Source organism: Artibeus jamaicensis, unplaced genomic scaffold (genome assembly GCF_021234435.1).
Source record: "Artibeus jamaicensis isolate MK-2021 breed Jamaican fruit bat unplaced genomic scaffold, CSHL_Jam_final scaffold_474, whole genome shotgun sequence".
Taxonomy (NCBI): Eukaryota; Metazoa; Chordata; class Mammalia; order Chiroptera; family Phyllostomidae; genus Artibeus; species Artibeus jamaicensis.
The window spans coordinates 15465652-15482467 of NW_026522046.1; the positions used below are offsets into that span (position 1 = coordinate 15465652).

Sequence of the window (16816 nt, forward strand, 5' to 3'; positions counted from 1 at the left end):
TAATACTAAAAATACTAAAAATTCTAAATTTACCCTAGTAAACTCAAAACAAAAGGACCAGGAGCATTAAAAATGCAGGGAGTCCCTGGAAACCCAGGGTGGTGGTGTCTCCTTTTCTCTTGCAATTGTTCCAACACAAACATGACCATCACAAACATAAAAGAAACTATCCATTTAGCTTTAACTTAACTCAAGCCACTGGGTCTTTGAGCCAGAATACCTTCTACTTTTTTTTAATGTTTCAAAATTGTAGCTTCTTTCCTGAACTCGGCACAGTCACTTTAGCATAATGTGTCCATTGTCACAGAAGAGACAACAGTGGACTGAGACATCTGAGGGGCCTGTGGCCAGAAGGCATGGAAGTAGGTTCTGACTATTGACTGACAATTATACTGAGGTTGGCCACCTGTCGCTCAGCCTAGCAATTTGTTTATCTCAGAGGTAGCCAAATCTGGCCTTACACATGTTTTCGGAAATAAGATCTTATTGGAACACAGCCCCACTCGTGTGTTTACCACTGCTTCCACAAGACAAAGCTGAAGTTGTTAGGAGACCACATGGCTCACACAGCCTAAAATATTTATCATCTGCTCCTTTGCAGGAAATATTTGCCCACCTCTGTTTGCCTAACGGCTGCTGTCCTGTCCACCCATGTTTGTTGAGCATGCAAGGGAAGCAGGAACCAGAACGCAGCCAGCCCTCACCAAGGGGCCCCGACTCCTGTAAATGCAGTGTACGCTGTCCTTGAGAGTGAGAGTCTTCACTGACTGATTTATTCATGAAGATTTTCACTGATTTTCTCAATGCAGAATTTATTAAATGGATTTCTGCTAGGTGACAGGCACCTATATATCAGGGAGACTTTCATGCTAGGTCATGGGGAATTTTTTTCCATGTGTTTCTATCACAATTCAGATGTTTGAAATTCACTTTGCTACTCCCTCATCTATGGCTTTTATACTTTGTTTGCTACCCCCTACATATTCACACAGCATCAAAACCCCCAGCTCTCTTTATCTTATTAAACTAGAGCTTTGAAAATGTAAAAGGATTCTTCAGAGATTAGTTATTCTTAAATTATTGTCGTTGATTTTGAAATGTCAATGGACAGATTCTTTCCAATACCCCATGTGTGGAAAGAAAAATATCGTGTGGAAAAAAAATCTGCCAAATGATGGTGTTTTTTTTTTCATTGTTAATTTTTAAAGTCTCGATTTTTCTCTGTTCTGAGTAAGAATCGAAACATTTTAATTCCTTCTACACAGTACCATAGTGAGTTTATAGCTGCTGTGATTTAGACAACCTACATTTAGGGAAGGAAAATTTCTAATTCAATTTAGAATAATGTCAAGAAACAACATGTATCTGCAGGCAAAGATAAGAAAAACATTCAGGGGAACACATCGATGGCTCCACTTAAATAAATAAACTTTTTGTACCAGTGATTAGGTACACAGGATTATTATATGTTTAATTGGCTAACGTGACAATTTGGAGTTACTTCTAGTCACATTTAATTGGATTTGGAATCTCTGGAGAAAAGAAATAGAGAGGTCCAGAAACAGTCATAAAAGTAAACTGTGTTTTCAAAGGGTGCTAAGCAATGAATTAATATCCATTGCACAATAGTTTTTAATATCCCCTCAGCTTAATAAGACTAATGTAGTGGTGTACACACTAGATACTAAAACCAACACATACTAGATACTAAAACCAATTCAATTAAATGCAAAGTATGTGGGGAGGGGAGTGTTTGTAGGATTGGAAATTTTTTATTTTCAATTTTAAGGAGGCTAATTTAATCAGAGGTGAATGATCTTTAACTCAGGTAAAGCTTGAGGTATGCTTAAATATTACCAGTATATAACAGTTAGCTATAATGCTATGCTAAGTTTAAAGGCATTTTAAAGTCCATAAAATGTGTTATTTCTAAATGTTTTGAAGTTTAGTAAGAGGCAACCAAAACAAAGCATTATCTCATCATCTTTAAATACTGTACAAACAAATTCTAGAAGATAAATGGCTAGTTGCTTTTCTTATAGTAGTAGATTAGTTATTTTTAAAAAAAACACCCACCCTGCCAGGAAGCTCAGTTGGTTGGAGCATTGCCCCCACACACCAGAAGGTTGCAGGTTCGATTCCCAGTCAGGATACATATGTGGATTGTGGATTTGATCCCGGTCTGGGCATGTACGAGAGACAACTGATCGATGTTTCTTTCTTGCATCAATATTTCTCCATCTCCTTGCCTCTCTTTCTAAAATCAATAAAACATACTGTTGTGTGAAGATTAAAAAAACACCTACTTTCTACATTGAAAATTATGCCTTATGCTTTGCTTAATATTGGTCCAGTCAAATTTATGCATTACAAAATCTTCTTCCTCAGTATTTATATATACTGCTGCTATGGTTTTCCTTTTGTCCTATAAATTTTTTTAAACACCTGTCTTTGTTCTTAGGAGTGCCATGATCGCTGACTACATGTTCTGGCTTTTTGGAGGAAGTGAGCAGTGTATAAGCAAGCTCATCAAACTGTACTGGCAGGTAACGACTGATGTACCGACAAGGGAGGAGGGGCCCGACTCACTTTCAGAATCAAAATGAAGGATTGATGCTTAAAGACTGCTGAAAGGGTACCTGTGGGCATGTCAGTCGGAAGGACACTACTTAGTAGTAATGTATTTATAATGAAGTAGATTTTCTGAAGCTAATTTTAAGGGCAAAATTTAAGATTGTTAACCCTTGGCTCATACTTCAGTTTTACAACCCAATATAAATTTTAGAAATCCCAGGAACTGTTTTCCCAGGATCCTGCTATAATGACATGATCCTTTAAAATATGAACTTTGTATTTTCATATAATCTTTTTCATCCATGACCTGTATAAGCTGATGTTAGAAATAATAACAATTATAAAATAAAGGAAAACCCTGGCCAGGGTGGCTCAGTTGGCTGGAGCATCAACCTGTAACTGACAGGTTGTAGGGTCGAGTCCTGGTCAGGGCACATACGTAGATTGTGGGTTTGACCCCCCCCCCAATCTGGGTGCACATGATTCCCAGTCTGACTGCATACAGGAGGCAACCAATCAATGCTTCTCTCTTGCATCAATGTTTCTCCCTCTCCCTTCTTCTCTCTCTAAAAAGCAAGGAAGAGAATGTCCCTGGGTGAGGATGATAAATAAAAATAATAAAGGAAAATGCATAGATCAGTTGCATTTGTTGGGCAACATTTAGGATTTAGAACACTTAACCAAACTACAGATCTTATTATTATTCAAAATAGCAGCAAGAAATCATACAGAAAGGCAGTTAGATGTCAAAAAGAGAACCACAATTTCTTAGAATTGTAGGAGAATTGTGAATGTTCTGGGTCACACTCCATCACAACATACACATCTATTTTTGTCCAATTCTTCTTCCACAAATTGGCCATGACTTTCTTCTAAAATATATCCAAGATGAAGATCTCACTTATCCCCAAGAAACACCTAATTTGCAAACTATTAAACTGCTTTCCTCACAAAATGGATTTCTACTCCCATAAAACTTCCATCAAGTGGTTCCCAGTGAGGCCACACTGACCAAATAAATGGAAATCCATTTACAAACATTTTTTTTCAAATATCCGGAAACCAACTACAAAACCCACATCCCTGCTTCTGTTCTTCTGCTCTCCAAACTGTGTGAGGCTGTTCTTCCTTTGTATTTCAAGATGTTTTCATTTAATTGAATATGAAACATTGGAATCAACGTGAGTAAAATCTGCTAAAACATTAATATGAAAGTGAAAAATACTCATCAACAGTCTTCTAATACTTCCTGATTTTTCCCACATTTTCACTATGGTGTCTCGGCTTCTAGTTTTCCATATTTCTACCATATGTTATCTTCAGTAGACAATAAAGTATTATGTTTACTTCCTATGAATAATAAGAATTTAAATTAGTCTTACTTATAATTGAGGACTGTAACTATTTTTTATAGTTGACTTTTAACTACGTATAACTTGAATATAAAAATATTAATTTGCTGATAAGTTTTTGGCTCTTCTAAGCAATCTGAAACACGCAAAACAGTAGTAGCTGCTTATAAGGCATGTAAGTAAATAATTGTAGAGAATTGCTAGAGTGGAAAACTAAGCAAATAATATGAGCTATAGACATAGTAAAGGAAGAGGACATTTTATGAAAGAACATCAAAGACTTCTAAAGAACAGTGTGAAAGGAGTCGAATCTTGAGATAAGATAGTAATTAGCAGGCCTGGCATATATTAGGTCCCAAATCAATGTTTATGTTAGTTATTCGTTCATTAAACAAACATTATATTGGGTTCCTCTTATGTTTTCTATGCTGAACTAGGAAAAATAAAAAGGTCCAATGCTGGTTCAACCTAAAACAGATCAAAGAGCTTGAAACTGGTTAAAATTTTTTGTGTTTCCTTTACCTCACAAAGAGCATTAATTTCACTATTTACCTCAAACTAGGAAAATAAACGCCACTTACCAATACATACATGAATGTTTGCTAAGTAAAAAAAGAGTAAAACAAGCACTATTATTTTACCATTCTGCATTAAGAAAAGATAAAAAACATCTCCCTTTGTGAGTCCTTGTCGGGAAGTCATGTCTGACTCAGTCCCAGTTGTACCCCAGTTATCCAACCGGAGGCAGGTTAGTGTCTGCAGGAGCTGCAAGTATAAAATAGGAGATGTTTACTCCTAATGCCTATTTTAACACTAAGAATCTCAGACACAGCCAAACATGATGTCACAAAGTTTATGAAAAAGGTAACTATTAGAAATTGTATCCTGTAGATAAACTCTACACGCTAACCCCCTCTAAGTCCCAGCATCACCACACACCCATTTTCTCACCACTTATATTTTTCCTTCTGCTAGCCAACCCCCCCTGGATCTCAACTCAAATACATACATGTTCCCCATACCCTGCTCTGTTGTAAATAAAAATGGAGATTTGGGACATTGCCAAAGAGTGCTGAGTCCATGCCAAGTTTAAAGACAGGGATGCCCCACTACCTGACTACCATGGCAACCACGTTATTGAATTTATTTATTTATTTATTTATTTATTTATTTATTTATTGCTGTTTGCACTATTACAGCTGCCTCCATTTTACCCCTCTTTTCCCATATTTACCCAGCCCCTGCCCCCAGCCCTCACCACACTGCTGTCCGTGGCCATGGGTTGTGCTTACAGGTTCTTTGGTCTCTTTACCTTCTTTCATTGAGTCCTTCCCTCCCCCTTCCCTTCTGACATCTGCCAGTCTGTTCCGTGTATCCATGCCTCTGGTTGTGTTTTGTTCATCAGTTTATTTTGTTCATTAGACTCCACATATAAGTGAAATCATATGGTGCTTTTTTCTTTGACTGGCATGTTCTACTTTGCATAATAATCTCTAGGTCTATTCATGCTCTCCCAAAAGGTAAGAGTTCCTTCTTTTTTATAGTCGTGTAGTAATCTGTTGTGTAAATGTACCACAGTTTTTTATCCACTCATCTACTAAGGGCCACTTGGGCTGTTTCCAGATCTTGGCTGTTGTAAATAACACTGCTATAAACATAAGAGTGCATACATTCCTTCCAATTGGTGTTTTGGGATTCTTAAGGTATATTCCCAGAAATGGGACCACTGGGTTAAGAATGCCCCAAATATAACAGATGAGGAATTGTATTTGCATATACATTTGTAGACATTCATTAAAGCTCAATAAACACAGCGGCTCTTTTCACTACCTTTGTTAGTGGAGGAGTTGCTGTATAGCTCCTATCAACCACATAAAATCCTTACCACTCTGGCCAATTATTCTCCTTAGAGGTTTTAAGCAGGGAGTAAAAAATTTCAAAATGTAAAAAACTGAGAACCAGTCTATGCTCACTTTCATAGACTATTGACTTACAAAACGTTACACGCAAAAGAACAAACTGTTGCTTTGGAAAACTCAAGAACTCCTTTCACATGTATTAAGAACATTTTTCATATCAATTGAGCAAGAAAAAAAGGACATAGAGCTCTATACTCTCTGACAGCTCACACTGGGATGTATCACTTTGAATAAAGTGTTTGCACATGTTATTTTATAATAGTGTCACCTCGTCAGAGCTTGAAAGGACTGGAAACCACTTGTCACGAGATGATACCTGCATGCACGCCTCTGCAACCGGGTACCATCTTCTGATATCAGCCACCTTCCTCTTCTTACAACTCGGGACCTCACTACAATTCTGAACTAATTAACAAAATAGAAAATCCTAGTCAAGCTAAGAATTAGCTATTTTGAAGCCCTTATGTATTTATATATGTTACCTAAAGTAATAATATTATCCCAAGAAGAACTTCATAGTACACTCTAATCCCCCTCCCAAGCCCCTTGCTCCTTAGATCCAAGGCTAGATTTAATAGCATCGGGAGACAAAACTTCCTCCTTCCACTTTTCTTTCCCGGTTTTGTTTCCCAGCCTTCACTTTCAGCCATGCTCTCAGCCACCTGGGTTATCTAGTGTGTGGCTTTATGTCCTGCAATGTAAGCACCTGGGCCAACTGTGGTCTGCACCACACAGCAAAGCAGCGAGGAAAGGCGATAACAGCTAATTTTGTAGCAGAATTTTCATGAGAGTAGAGGAACCCCATTAAATACGCAAGCTGCCTAATAAGCTCACTCCCCACCTTAATTGTTCTGTTTAATTTTTTCCTGTTTGTTTGTTTATTTTTTTGCTTTTGAGTCACAATCCTCTCTGAGAATCTGATTCAATTTGCAGGCATCCACCTAGAAACAATGCTCATACGCACACATACAAAGAAAAATGTGCTTACCCTTTAGAATACCAAAGCAGCATTTACAGATTATTCTGGCTTTCTCACTCTTGGGAGGTTGTGCGGGTTTTCGGGAATAACAAATTGAAATATTATATTTGACATCTCACCCATGTCAGCATTTCATTTTAATGGCAACAGAGCTAAAAAACCCTGATCTCAAAGTCTTGACTAGCAAATGGAGTCAAAGCTCCTAGAGCTCACAGTATCTCATATGGGTAGGCTCGCATCAAAAAAACACCCAAATTCACATTACATTATTTCCTGTGTCCTCAAGTCAATGAAATGATTTTTGTTAAGCTTATGTCATCAAGGCTGTCTGTGTCAGCCATGTGTTTCATTGTTCAAGTCATCTGAACAAAAAGTGACCCTTATAACAGATAAGCCATTCACTAAGCGTTTATAGACTCTTGAACCTAGAAACTCTCAAGACTTTGTCAGTCTCCCCCTTAGTATTGGAAAGCTCATGTTGTTATTTGACTCCAGCCACCTCATCTGAAGTGACAGCTTGCCCCCCAAAAAGGCTCATAGCTCTTCAGCAGCATCTCTAACAGTGAGTTCAGTATTTTGGTCAAAAGATGTGTCTCGTGTATCTAACTAAGGTATCAGCCATTAAAAAATAAAAGTAGTACTGGAATGAACTCACTATCAATTCATCCTAAAATAAGTTTTCTTTTCTCATAAAAAATATAAAGAATGAACCTAACCAAATTTCTTCTCTGGATCGCCAACAAACGTCTTTAATAGGAAAGAACCTTGTGGTGTGTGTATGCTCTTGTATCTTGACAAAGATCTCCTAGAGAGGCACTCATTGGAGGTCTTGGCTCTGAAGAAGTCGAAGACTTTAACAGCAGTAGAAAGACCTCTTTGGGGGTTGTTGGAAGGGTGGCTGACACCAACACAGGCCCATGTAGAAAGCATGACATGTGGAACATCTTTCTTCAGTGAAGTAGCAAAGGTTGAGGCAGTGCCAACATCACGGGTTTTCCATCTGTGCAGAGAATACCAAGACTTACCATCCAATTCAAGTTGTACTTGGCACTGAAATGTTCACTATGTTAAAGACATCAATGGCATAAATGGTTTCCAAAAAGGGCTCACCAAAAAGGAATATTTCTTTGGTGTAATTATTCACAAGGGATAAAGTCAGGAGCTGGCTGCACTGAGAAACAAGGTTTTCCCCAACCCCGTCCTTGAGGAAGATGGTGCCATCTCTGGGCTCCTAAAGCCCTTCCTTGACTTTCGGCAGTTTCACAGCCACAAGATTTAAGACTCTCGCACTGCCCATTCTCTTGGAAACAGCCCTTTTTCTTTTTGGTATTGGGACTAACAGGAGACATTTACTGCTTTTAGCACTCAAAGCAAAAAATAACACCCAGAATGTCAGTGTCATGCAGTGCCTCCTTTAAACTGCACTGTGGTCATTCAAGCTTGAAACCTGTCCAAGCCGGTGTCTCCAGATGCCTCTTAAATTAGTGGATACCTTTTTCCTTTACTCTCAAATTGCCTTTGTTATCATTCTTATTCAGTGAATATTTATGAAGCACTCATTAGTGATGATATGTTAGGCACTGTGCTTCGTGTTGGAAATATATCAGTGAACAAAATAAACATCACCCTGTCTTCAAGGAACATATATTCTGACACAACATATTTACCCAAAAAAACAACTGGTACTTAAATTAGACACCACCTCTTCTTAATCTGTTTTTCTTCGACAGTATCATCAAAGTGAACTGCAAAAAGCAGTTCAATACATATTCGTTAAAGGACTCAATAGATTGATTTAAATATTGGTTTGACATGAAGCTCACACCAATAATGTCTAGAGTATTCTGAAATTATTTTGTTTGCAATTTCAAAATTCAGTATTTATATGAATTCAACAAGTATTTCTCTGTGTGAGTCTTAAGTTCATCATTGTAAACACTTTTGTGCTTTAGTTGAGTGTGGGATTCCCCAAAATATTTGGAGAAGGTTGTAGATTCCCAAGAGTCTTTTGTCTCATAGACGTCTGTGTCTACTGTGTCTCCATACAAATCCTGAGGTCTCAGTTATTAGCTTTTTTCAAGTGTAGCTGTCAAGTCAGTTGTAAGCTAATGGATTTCTCTGCACTAACCAGAGAATGATATAGTATAACTTACCAATGAACATGAATTGATCCCTTCTGCTAATAATTTAGACTAATTTTTTACTTCAGTTCTGTTTTTATTCTTGATACTGAAAAATATTCTAACAGTCATATACATGGTAAAAATGTATATTTCAACCTCAGAATAAAAATAAAATCTTCAACATAAAATTAGAGGCAAAGTAAGGTCAAGGAAAGAGAAAAAATATTAAAGAAAACAACTACATATTCTGGAGAAGAAAAATATGTTCTCTCTAAAGATTTGCTTCCACATGAAAAATTCTTCCAATGAAAGGAACAAAATAGAAATACCATATCAGCCATTTCTCTTAAAGGCTTGTGTTTAAAGTCTATTTATTTATTTGGCCTTGTCAGGCAGAGAGTTTATAAAATGTTTGGACAAGGAATGTCTAAAAGCAACCAAGCATTATATAGTGTCGGGTGAAAGTAGGTCTACAATTGTGAGTATATGAAACAGAGTTTATTCTTATATTACTATTTATTAATCATTGTATAATTTTCCATTGGAACAACTTTAAACCTACTTTTGTCCCCACTCCCCCCTAGTATTTAGGTTTGAGATGACTTGAGAAATACCAAACCACTCACCTAAAAACCTTTTCTCTAACAATTGCCATGTATCATGCTTACATTCCCACCATTTAGTATTGAGTCTCTTTTCATCTTCAGGTCAAATGCAAAAAAATTTTATCTGGGAGTCTTTAACTCATTAATGGATGAATCCTAAATGAAGTTAGGGGAATCAATTTATTTGAGACTCCTTAGTCTCTTTGGAAACATGAAAACAGACTCCTGAGGGAATAAGATGAAAGAAAAGGTACACTCTGATGAGGAAAGGGGAGAGAATGCATACAAGCTGTAATGAGGGACAGTGACAGAATGTTTTGGGACCTAGAGAATGTGGACTGAGCATATGAACCTGATGGAAGCAATGGATATCTGTGCTTAACTCTGTGAAGTAAAGGAAGCAAAAGAAATATGAGCAATAGGAAGAGTTTAGGCTTGACATTCACAAGATGCAACTTCTAATTCCTATGCTATAATTCAATTTGGGGTAAGTCACTTCATTTCTGCATTAGTCAGCTACTACTACAATAATTCTGTGTAACAAATCATTATAAAATTCAGTGACTTGTATTCATAAGCAAGTTGGTTGTCTTGGACTTGCCCAATCTAGGCTGGTCTTGTCCAGGCTTGGCTAGGCTTAGCTCCAAGCTGCCAAAAGGCCCAAGTGTGATCCACATGACTCTCATCCTCGTTTGGCAAATGACCTAATGTCTGTTTATCTTTTGGAAAATACTCAGGAGTCTAAGAGAGAATGCAAGACCATGTAAGCACATTTCAAGCATCTGGCATGCTATGCCTGCTAACAACCCATGGGCCAAAGCAAGCCATGTGGCCAAGCACAAGGGCAAAGGACATGACTCCTCTGCTCACTGCAAAGCCATGACAATGGTATGGATATGATATTGTTATATGGAGGGGAGACTGAGGCCAGCAACTTAATCCATAATGGCTGTAGACCTTGATGTCCACTTTGGTATGATGAGGAAGTTACCCTCAGTTGGTGGTTTTCAAACACTGGTCTAGTGACCAACTGTATCACAGTCACTTGGGAAAATATTTAAAATATTACATGTCCAGATTTGGGTAAAGTCCTATGAACTGTATTTGTCTACTTCCCCCCAACTAGGTGACTCTGATGTAGTCCTGGGCTAGATGGTCTCTAAGTCTACTTGCAATTTCTTTTAATGTTAGTGATCAACTTAGCATACCATAGAGTTCATCTAGGGCTTCCTTAGATGCAAAGGTAGAGTGTCAGATGACCTGAACAAGTGATGTTGCCTACCTGACAATGCAAGTGACATAGTGTACAAGCCCCAGATTATCCCCAAAGTCTTTCCAGGCAACCTGTGCTTCCTATTTTTAAAGGTAAACAACTGTTATCCCCTTTTCACCATGTTGTAAGTCAGGTTTTCCTGCACACATCCCATCCCCAAAGCGAACTCCCTGGCTGCTCCAGGAGACTTTACTGCATTCTAGACAACAATGAGCATTGCAAGATTTTTCAGTCACTTGCCTACAAAGAGTTTATTCATTAAGCTAAGCAATATTAAAATTCTCATTTCATAAATTCTCATATGTTTTAGTTAAAAGGCAGACTAAAGAGGATGTGTCCAAATTGAGATGAGAAGTAAAAGAGAGCTGCTTTTCCTAGGTCTTGGAAAAAGATAAATGTAGAAATAGATTTCTCATCTAATTATTCATTCCTGTTGATATATTCTTTAATGATATGTTTCCATGGTTACTAGCGTTGTAAAATGCTGCCTGTGTTTCGTTTTGCTTTGATGCTATTTGAGGTAGTGTGCCAGTAAGAGAGGTTCACTTTTAAATGCAAAGATGTAATTGAGGCAAATATTTGATCCCAGGTTGAGTGTTCCTATGAAGGAGATAGTGACCGTGACATTATTTTCTGTTTGTATAGTTTTGTGTAGTTCTTCTACTGAGGTTCTCTGAGTGTCCCAGGCATTAGCAAGGCAGAAAGGAAAGAAGGAAAGGAAGGGGGGAGAGGAGGGGACGGACAGGTAGAGGAACTTAGCCTGAACCCTGCACATACTAAACTCATGTGCACTTCGGTACTATTATATGTGTTTGGTGACACTGATTTTCCTAGACTGTCAAGTGGGTGAGGCTGCTTTTTACCTGACCTACCTATCCGTCCCTTCCCCCCACACAGTCCCTCCTCCTCAACCCCACGAGTTCCTGCCAAGAGCCAAAGCTTTCTTTCAAAAATGAGACTGACATGTAATGACTTCACCCCCATGTGATTTTTCTGTCACAGTGCCACCTCATCAGAGGTTGACTAACTCTGAAGCCCCAATTGTCACAGAAATGAAAGGCTTGTCTCCTGCAAAAACAACAGGTATCTAGATAATGTAAGAATTTGGGGACAGTGCCTCAAATGTGCCCTGCAGGGGGCAGCACCCACCACTTGTACGTTAGCCCTGTATGTGCACGTTGATAATTTAAGCTCCTTGGAAAATGGTGACATCATCTCAAGCAAGAAAATTAATCTTTAATCACTCCTGAGAAATATTTACTTATTCTTAAATGATGCTGGTTTGGTTTTGCAGTCACATTGGTAGGTGATAGAGGAACCCCACACCAGAAAACGGCCAACTTTTCTTCCCAGCCCCCTCCTAAAAGGCTTTCTGGGCTTCTGGCGGTTGTTAAGGGAGAATAAAAGCAACCTTTGCATTTCTTGTCATTTTCTCTTGTTTGAGAATGATATGGGTTTCAGAGATTAAAGGTAATTTGGGCCTATTTTACTTGAACAAAGTTAGGTATAGCTATTTGATTTCCAGGGGCCCTGAGACCATTCTGCTGGGTTGCCATGAGGTTCCTTTGTTTACATAGAGGTTTTCCTTTTGTTTTAAGTTTGTGAGCATGTTGACTCCTTCTTTGTTTTTATTTGCATATTAAAATTAAAAATCATTATGATTAAAATCAAAATTGAAGGGTTCTATGGTTACCTCATATTTCTCATAAATTTTTATGGGTTATTGATTTACAAACTTGCAGAGAAATTGAGGTCACGGTTTTTAGCAGATATGGAACAACTATTCCATGAAATCATGAAATTTTTAATGCTGTGTTCACTCAGGTATAAGATAGTCTATAAAGCTCAAAACTTTGAATGCTTTTGTTTGTATGCATCCATCCTTTTGATGGTATTGCACAGCAATTAAAAATAAATTCTCCCCTCTTCTTGAACTCATAGAATTGTATTTTCCTCACTAAATATCAAAGATGCATGCTGTACCTGTACTGTGGTTCCTAATTCAATCATTTTCTTTTTCATAACCTCCCCTCCTCCGAACCATGAGACTTTGCCACTGTAAATAACACCTTTAACATATGGCATGATTTACTTTTTCTCTAGATTTTTTTCTTTACAACATAGCTGGGTGATGGGGAATAAGAACTTCATGGTTCATAGAATTTTAGCTCCCCTCTTTTTTTCAAAAACTGTCTTTTTTACTAAACTTATTGGGGTGACATTGGTGAATAGGGTCATATAGATTTCAAGTGTATGTCACTATCATACATGATCTATATATTGCACTGTGTGCCTGTTTACAGAATCCCACCATTGTTGTTCTGGAACAGCTGTGGGGTTCAATTGCCCACCACCTTGGAGCATGACTCCCCATGCAAGAGTTTGGTGAAAAAGGGTAGGGGCTGTTTAAAGAAAGGTTATACAGATTTAGAAGAATGGCAGATTTCTGCCATTAAGTCCCACTCCCTTTAAAAACATCCCAAAACATAGTTCTGCCTCCCTTTGACAAACCAGGTCAGTTCCGGAATACGCCCATCAGAGGTGCAGTCTTTCACAACAGCTGAAGTCTGCAGCTCAGCATTCCTGGTCACAGTTCAGTTTCAAGCATCTCACAAATCCGGTGGCTAGGCAAGTCCTTCACAGCTCCATCAGCTCTGTTGTTAAGGGAGAATAACAGTGGACTTCTGGCTTTCAGACCTCCTCTTTCTTACTCCAAACCACATGGCTCTCTCTCTTCTCTTTCCACCTGTCTTCATTTAAATGCTTGGCCCAGAACTTCCTGTACAACTTCATATCCGGCCTCTCCTATGATGGGTTAGAGTCGGCCATCGTGGCCTATTCCCCTATATCTTTTTTCCTCTTTTGGCTGTCATCTTTAGTCAGGGCAAAAAGTTCCCAGCAATGCACGGACATGCAGGGTGGGCATCTGCCCCTGTCTCTTGCTCAGGTGCTATAAGAGCTCCCCCAGGTATGTTCTGAATCCCTGAGCATTTTCTCAGTCATGTACACAATTCGCCCTGGGGCATGGCTATTAACTCACCATTGTTATGCAATATATCTTAAACGCAGTATCAGCCACTCTCCCTCTTCCCCCAGTCAAGGACTGTGGGGGCTGTTCTTTTACTTTCACAGGACCCTCGCTCTTTACCTCATTACAAGCCCACCACCCAAAGTCAAATCATCTTCCAACACCATATAACTGCCCCTTTTGACCTTTTACTTCCCCCTACTCCTTTACCTCTGGTAACCACCATACTGTTGTCTGTCTGTACCTCTGAGTTTCAGTATAACTTTTAATGTAAAAACAAAACTCAGGATCTGAAAGTGACTGTTGAGCTAACCTATTTTTATCCCAGAAAGCATAGGTGCTATTTTATATTGTGCAGGCTAAACCAGGAGTCAACAGCCTACAAGGGACAATAACCTGCAGAAAACCTTGAGAAGACTATTTCAAGCCCAAACCTGAAGGAGTGGAAAACATGATAATACGCATGACAAGTCTCATTTTATCTCTTCTTCATCAAGTGGGGCTTGGCCTGCTTCCACATTCATACATAAGATGCAAGTCAGAGATAAAAGTGAAGACTGGACACAGATAACTTTGAAATACAGTGGCAGGTCTCTTGAAGATAGCACTTCATTCCACTTCCCACTGATGTATTTATCCCCATCCTGAGACATCTTTTGATGATGGGTAGTCACATGTAGGAGGACACCTGCCCCACAATGTCATCCTCCTGCAGTCAGTTGCTGTCTAAAATATAGACTCCTCTGGGAGGAGCCACAGCCTGGAAAAGATTAGTAACAGTCAAATGAGAGAAAGAAGAATGAAGGAGAGGTGGCTGGTTGCCACGCAAAGTTGGAACTTAAGGAAGAAAAGAAATTATGGGGCTGTATGAATATACCCAAGACAAACTCTGAGTAGTGGGCACTAGCACTACACAGGCACTCTTCTACGTGGCACAGCAGTCCCTGTTACTGGATCCCAGACAGACCGCCATCCCTCCTTGGTGGGTGCACCACCAGGGCCATAGAGCTGCTAGCTTCCAAGATGAGCTGCTCCCTCACTGGAAGGCTGCTTTAGAACTTCTTTTCTCCTGCTCAGGACTCCATTTCTGCCTTGCGAAGCTGTGTAGAGGAGTCCTTCTAGTATTTGGAATCCTGCCTTTGTACCCAACAAGGCTGTGGACCTCATCTATGCATCTATCTACACAACACAAACAGCTCAGAGCACAGGGCTCTGACTGAGATAGAACTGACTTGAATCCCAGCTCTGTCACAAAGTAGCCCTGTGAACCATTGCATATTGTATACTACAGACTCAGTTTTTCTCATCTGTAAAATGGGATAACAACGCTTGTTTTTCTAGTGCTGTCTTAACAAATAAAGAGAATAATTTCTCTACAGCATTTAACTCATTCACAGTGACCACTCATTTAATTAATAAATGAGTTTTACAGATTAATCAATGAGCTAAAGAAAGTTTACATGGGCAGAGTACAAGGGCAGGTTGCTTTCTGATGCAGAAATGTAGTCCCTGAACTTTACATCTTGTCTTCAAATTAAACATCCTTGAATTCTTTTGACTTTTTCTCCAGTGCACAATTTTTCAAGGGCATCCTTGACTTTTCCACTCAAAGTCATCTTGCATAGTAGCCCAAAAGATAAAACATATGCTTCGTGGAGAAAGCAGTACAAGTCTGGTGACCAAGGTCACCAGGTTCTTGTCTGAACCCTGCCATTAATCAGCTGTGTACCCCAGCAAGCCACAGCCCAATCTAAGATCACCAGTCAAGAAACACAATCGGAAGGCAACACAGTTAGGGAAAAGGGATCCCTACCTTCACGTAACTGAACAAAGTATAGAGCGGGAATGCACAACACCACAAAGGGTCCCAAACTCTGCTGACATTCACCACTGAACGCCAAGCCTGCAACTCATCAGTAATACCCAGCTGTGCTTATGAAATAATTACAGTGATGGAGCTATTGATTCCTGTGATACTTTTTGGTGATTCATTTTAAGTCATCAAGAATAAAAGCTCTGCAGCATCCTAAAGAGTGTGGAGGCTGCTGAAACCCACACTTGTAACTCTGAGTTTCTATCAGCTGGTGTTTCTCTAACGTGCAAGCAGAAAATTATTCAGGGTCTTTAGAAAAAGAACATACTTTAAATTCTATTTATAAATTATATGTGCTTTGCCACTAACTAAGCTAGGCCAACCCAAGCATATTCTTTAAGTTTCCCTATCAAGAAGGCTTTCATTTAATTTTTGTAAATGTTTCTCTTTGAGACATGTTGATTGACAGGATACCCTACATCTAATGAGTGGCAGTACAAAACAGTCTTATTGTGACCTGTAGCTGTGAAGGATGAATATTCTGTTTTGTGTTAGGATTAATTTGTGAAGATGATCTTGACCCAATTTGGGTTTGATGTGATGTAATTCATTTGTTTCTCTGTTAGCGTTATAGTCAAATTGTTGTCTTTGAAGACAGGATTGAGATGCTCATAGAAAAAGAGAAAGGAAAGTAACACTTATGCTCCCAGATTTACAGTCTAATTAGAAGAACGAAAGATGCCTCTCCGTGTGAGGGACAGCACTGGTCCCCGACAGGGCCTCCTGTGTTGCTTCCATCTCGGGTTTGGCCACCGGGCGTGTCACCAGCACTCGCCTCTCAGCTTCCTGATTGTAAGGCTGAGTGATTTTAAAATACCTTAGATCTTCTTCGTTCTGTGATGAAGTTATGTGGAAATAAAATTTTGCTGAAAATGATAAATGGTTAAAAATTAATACAGAGTGAATTTCACACATTAAATGCATAAGTTATTCAGCTAATGGAAGCATTGTATATATAATCGAAATATCACCCCTAACCCTAACCAGGCTGGATTGTGGACAATGGTATTACACACACACACTACATGGATTTATATACATAAATATATACATTCCATATATATGTGTATACATATATATATAGCATTCA

The 16816-nt window shown here is 38.8% G+C and overlaps 1 protein-coding gene across 1 annotated transcript in view; it reads left to right on the top strand.

Moving 5' to 3' along the window:
* SPATA16 (spermatogenesis associated 16) overlaps positions 1–16816 on the top strand; it is a 191173-nt gene that overhangs the window by 113605 nt on the left and 60752 nt on the right. Inside the window, exon 4 of the mRNA XM_037137462.2 lies at positions 2462–2546. Coding sequence (XP_036993357.2) covers positions 2462–2546 — 85 coding nt within the window. The remainder of the gene's footprint in view (positions 1–2461; positions 2547–16816) is intronic.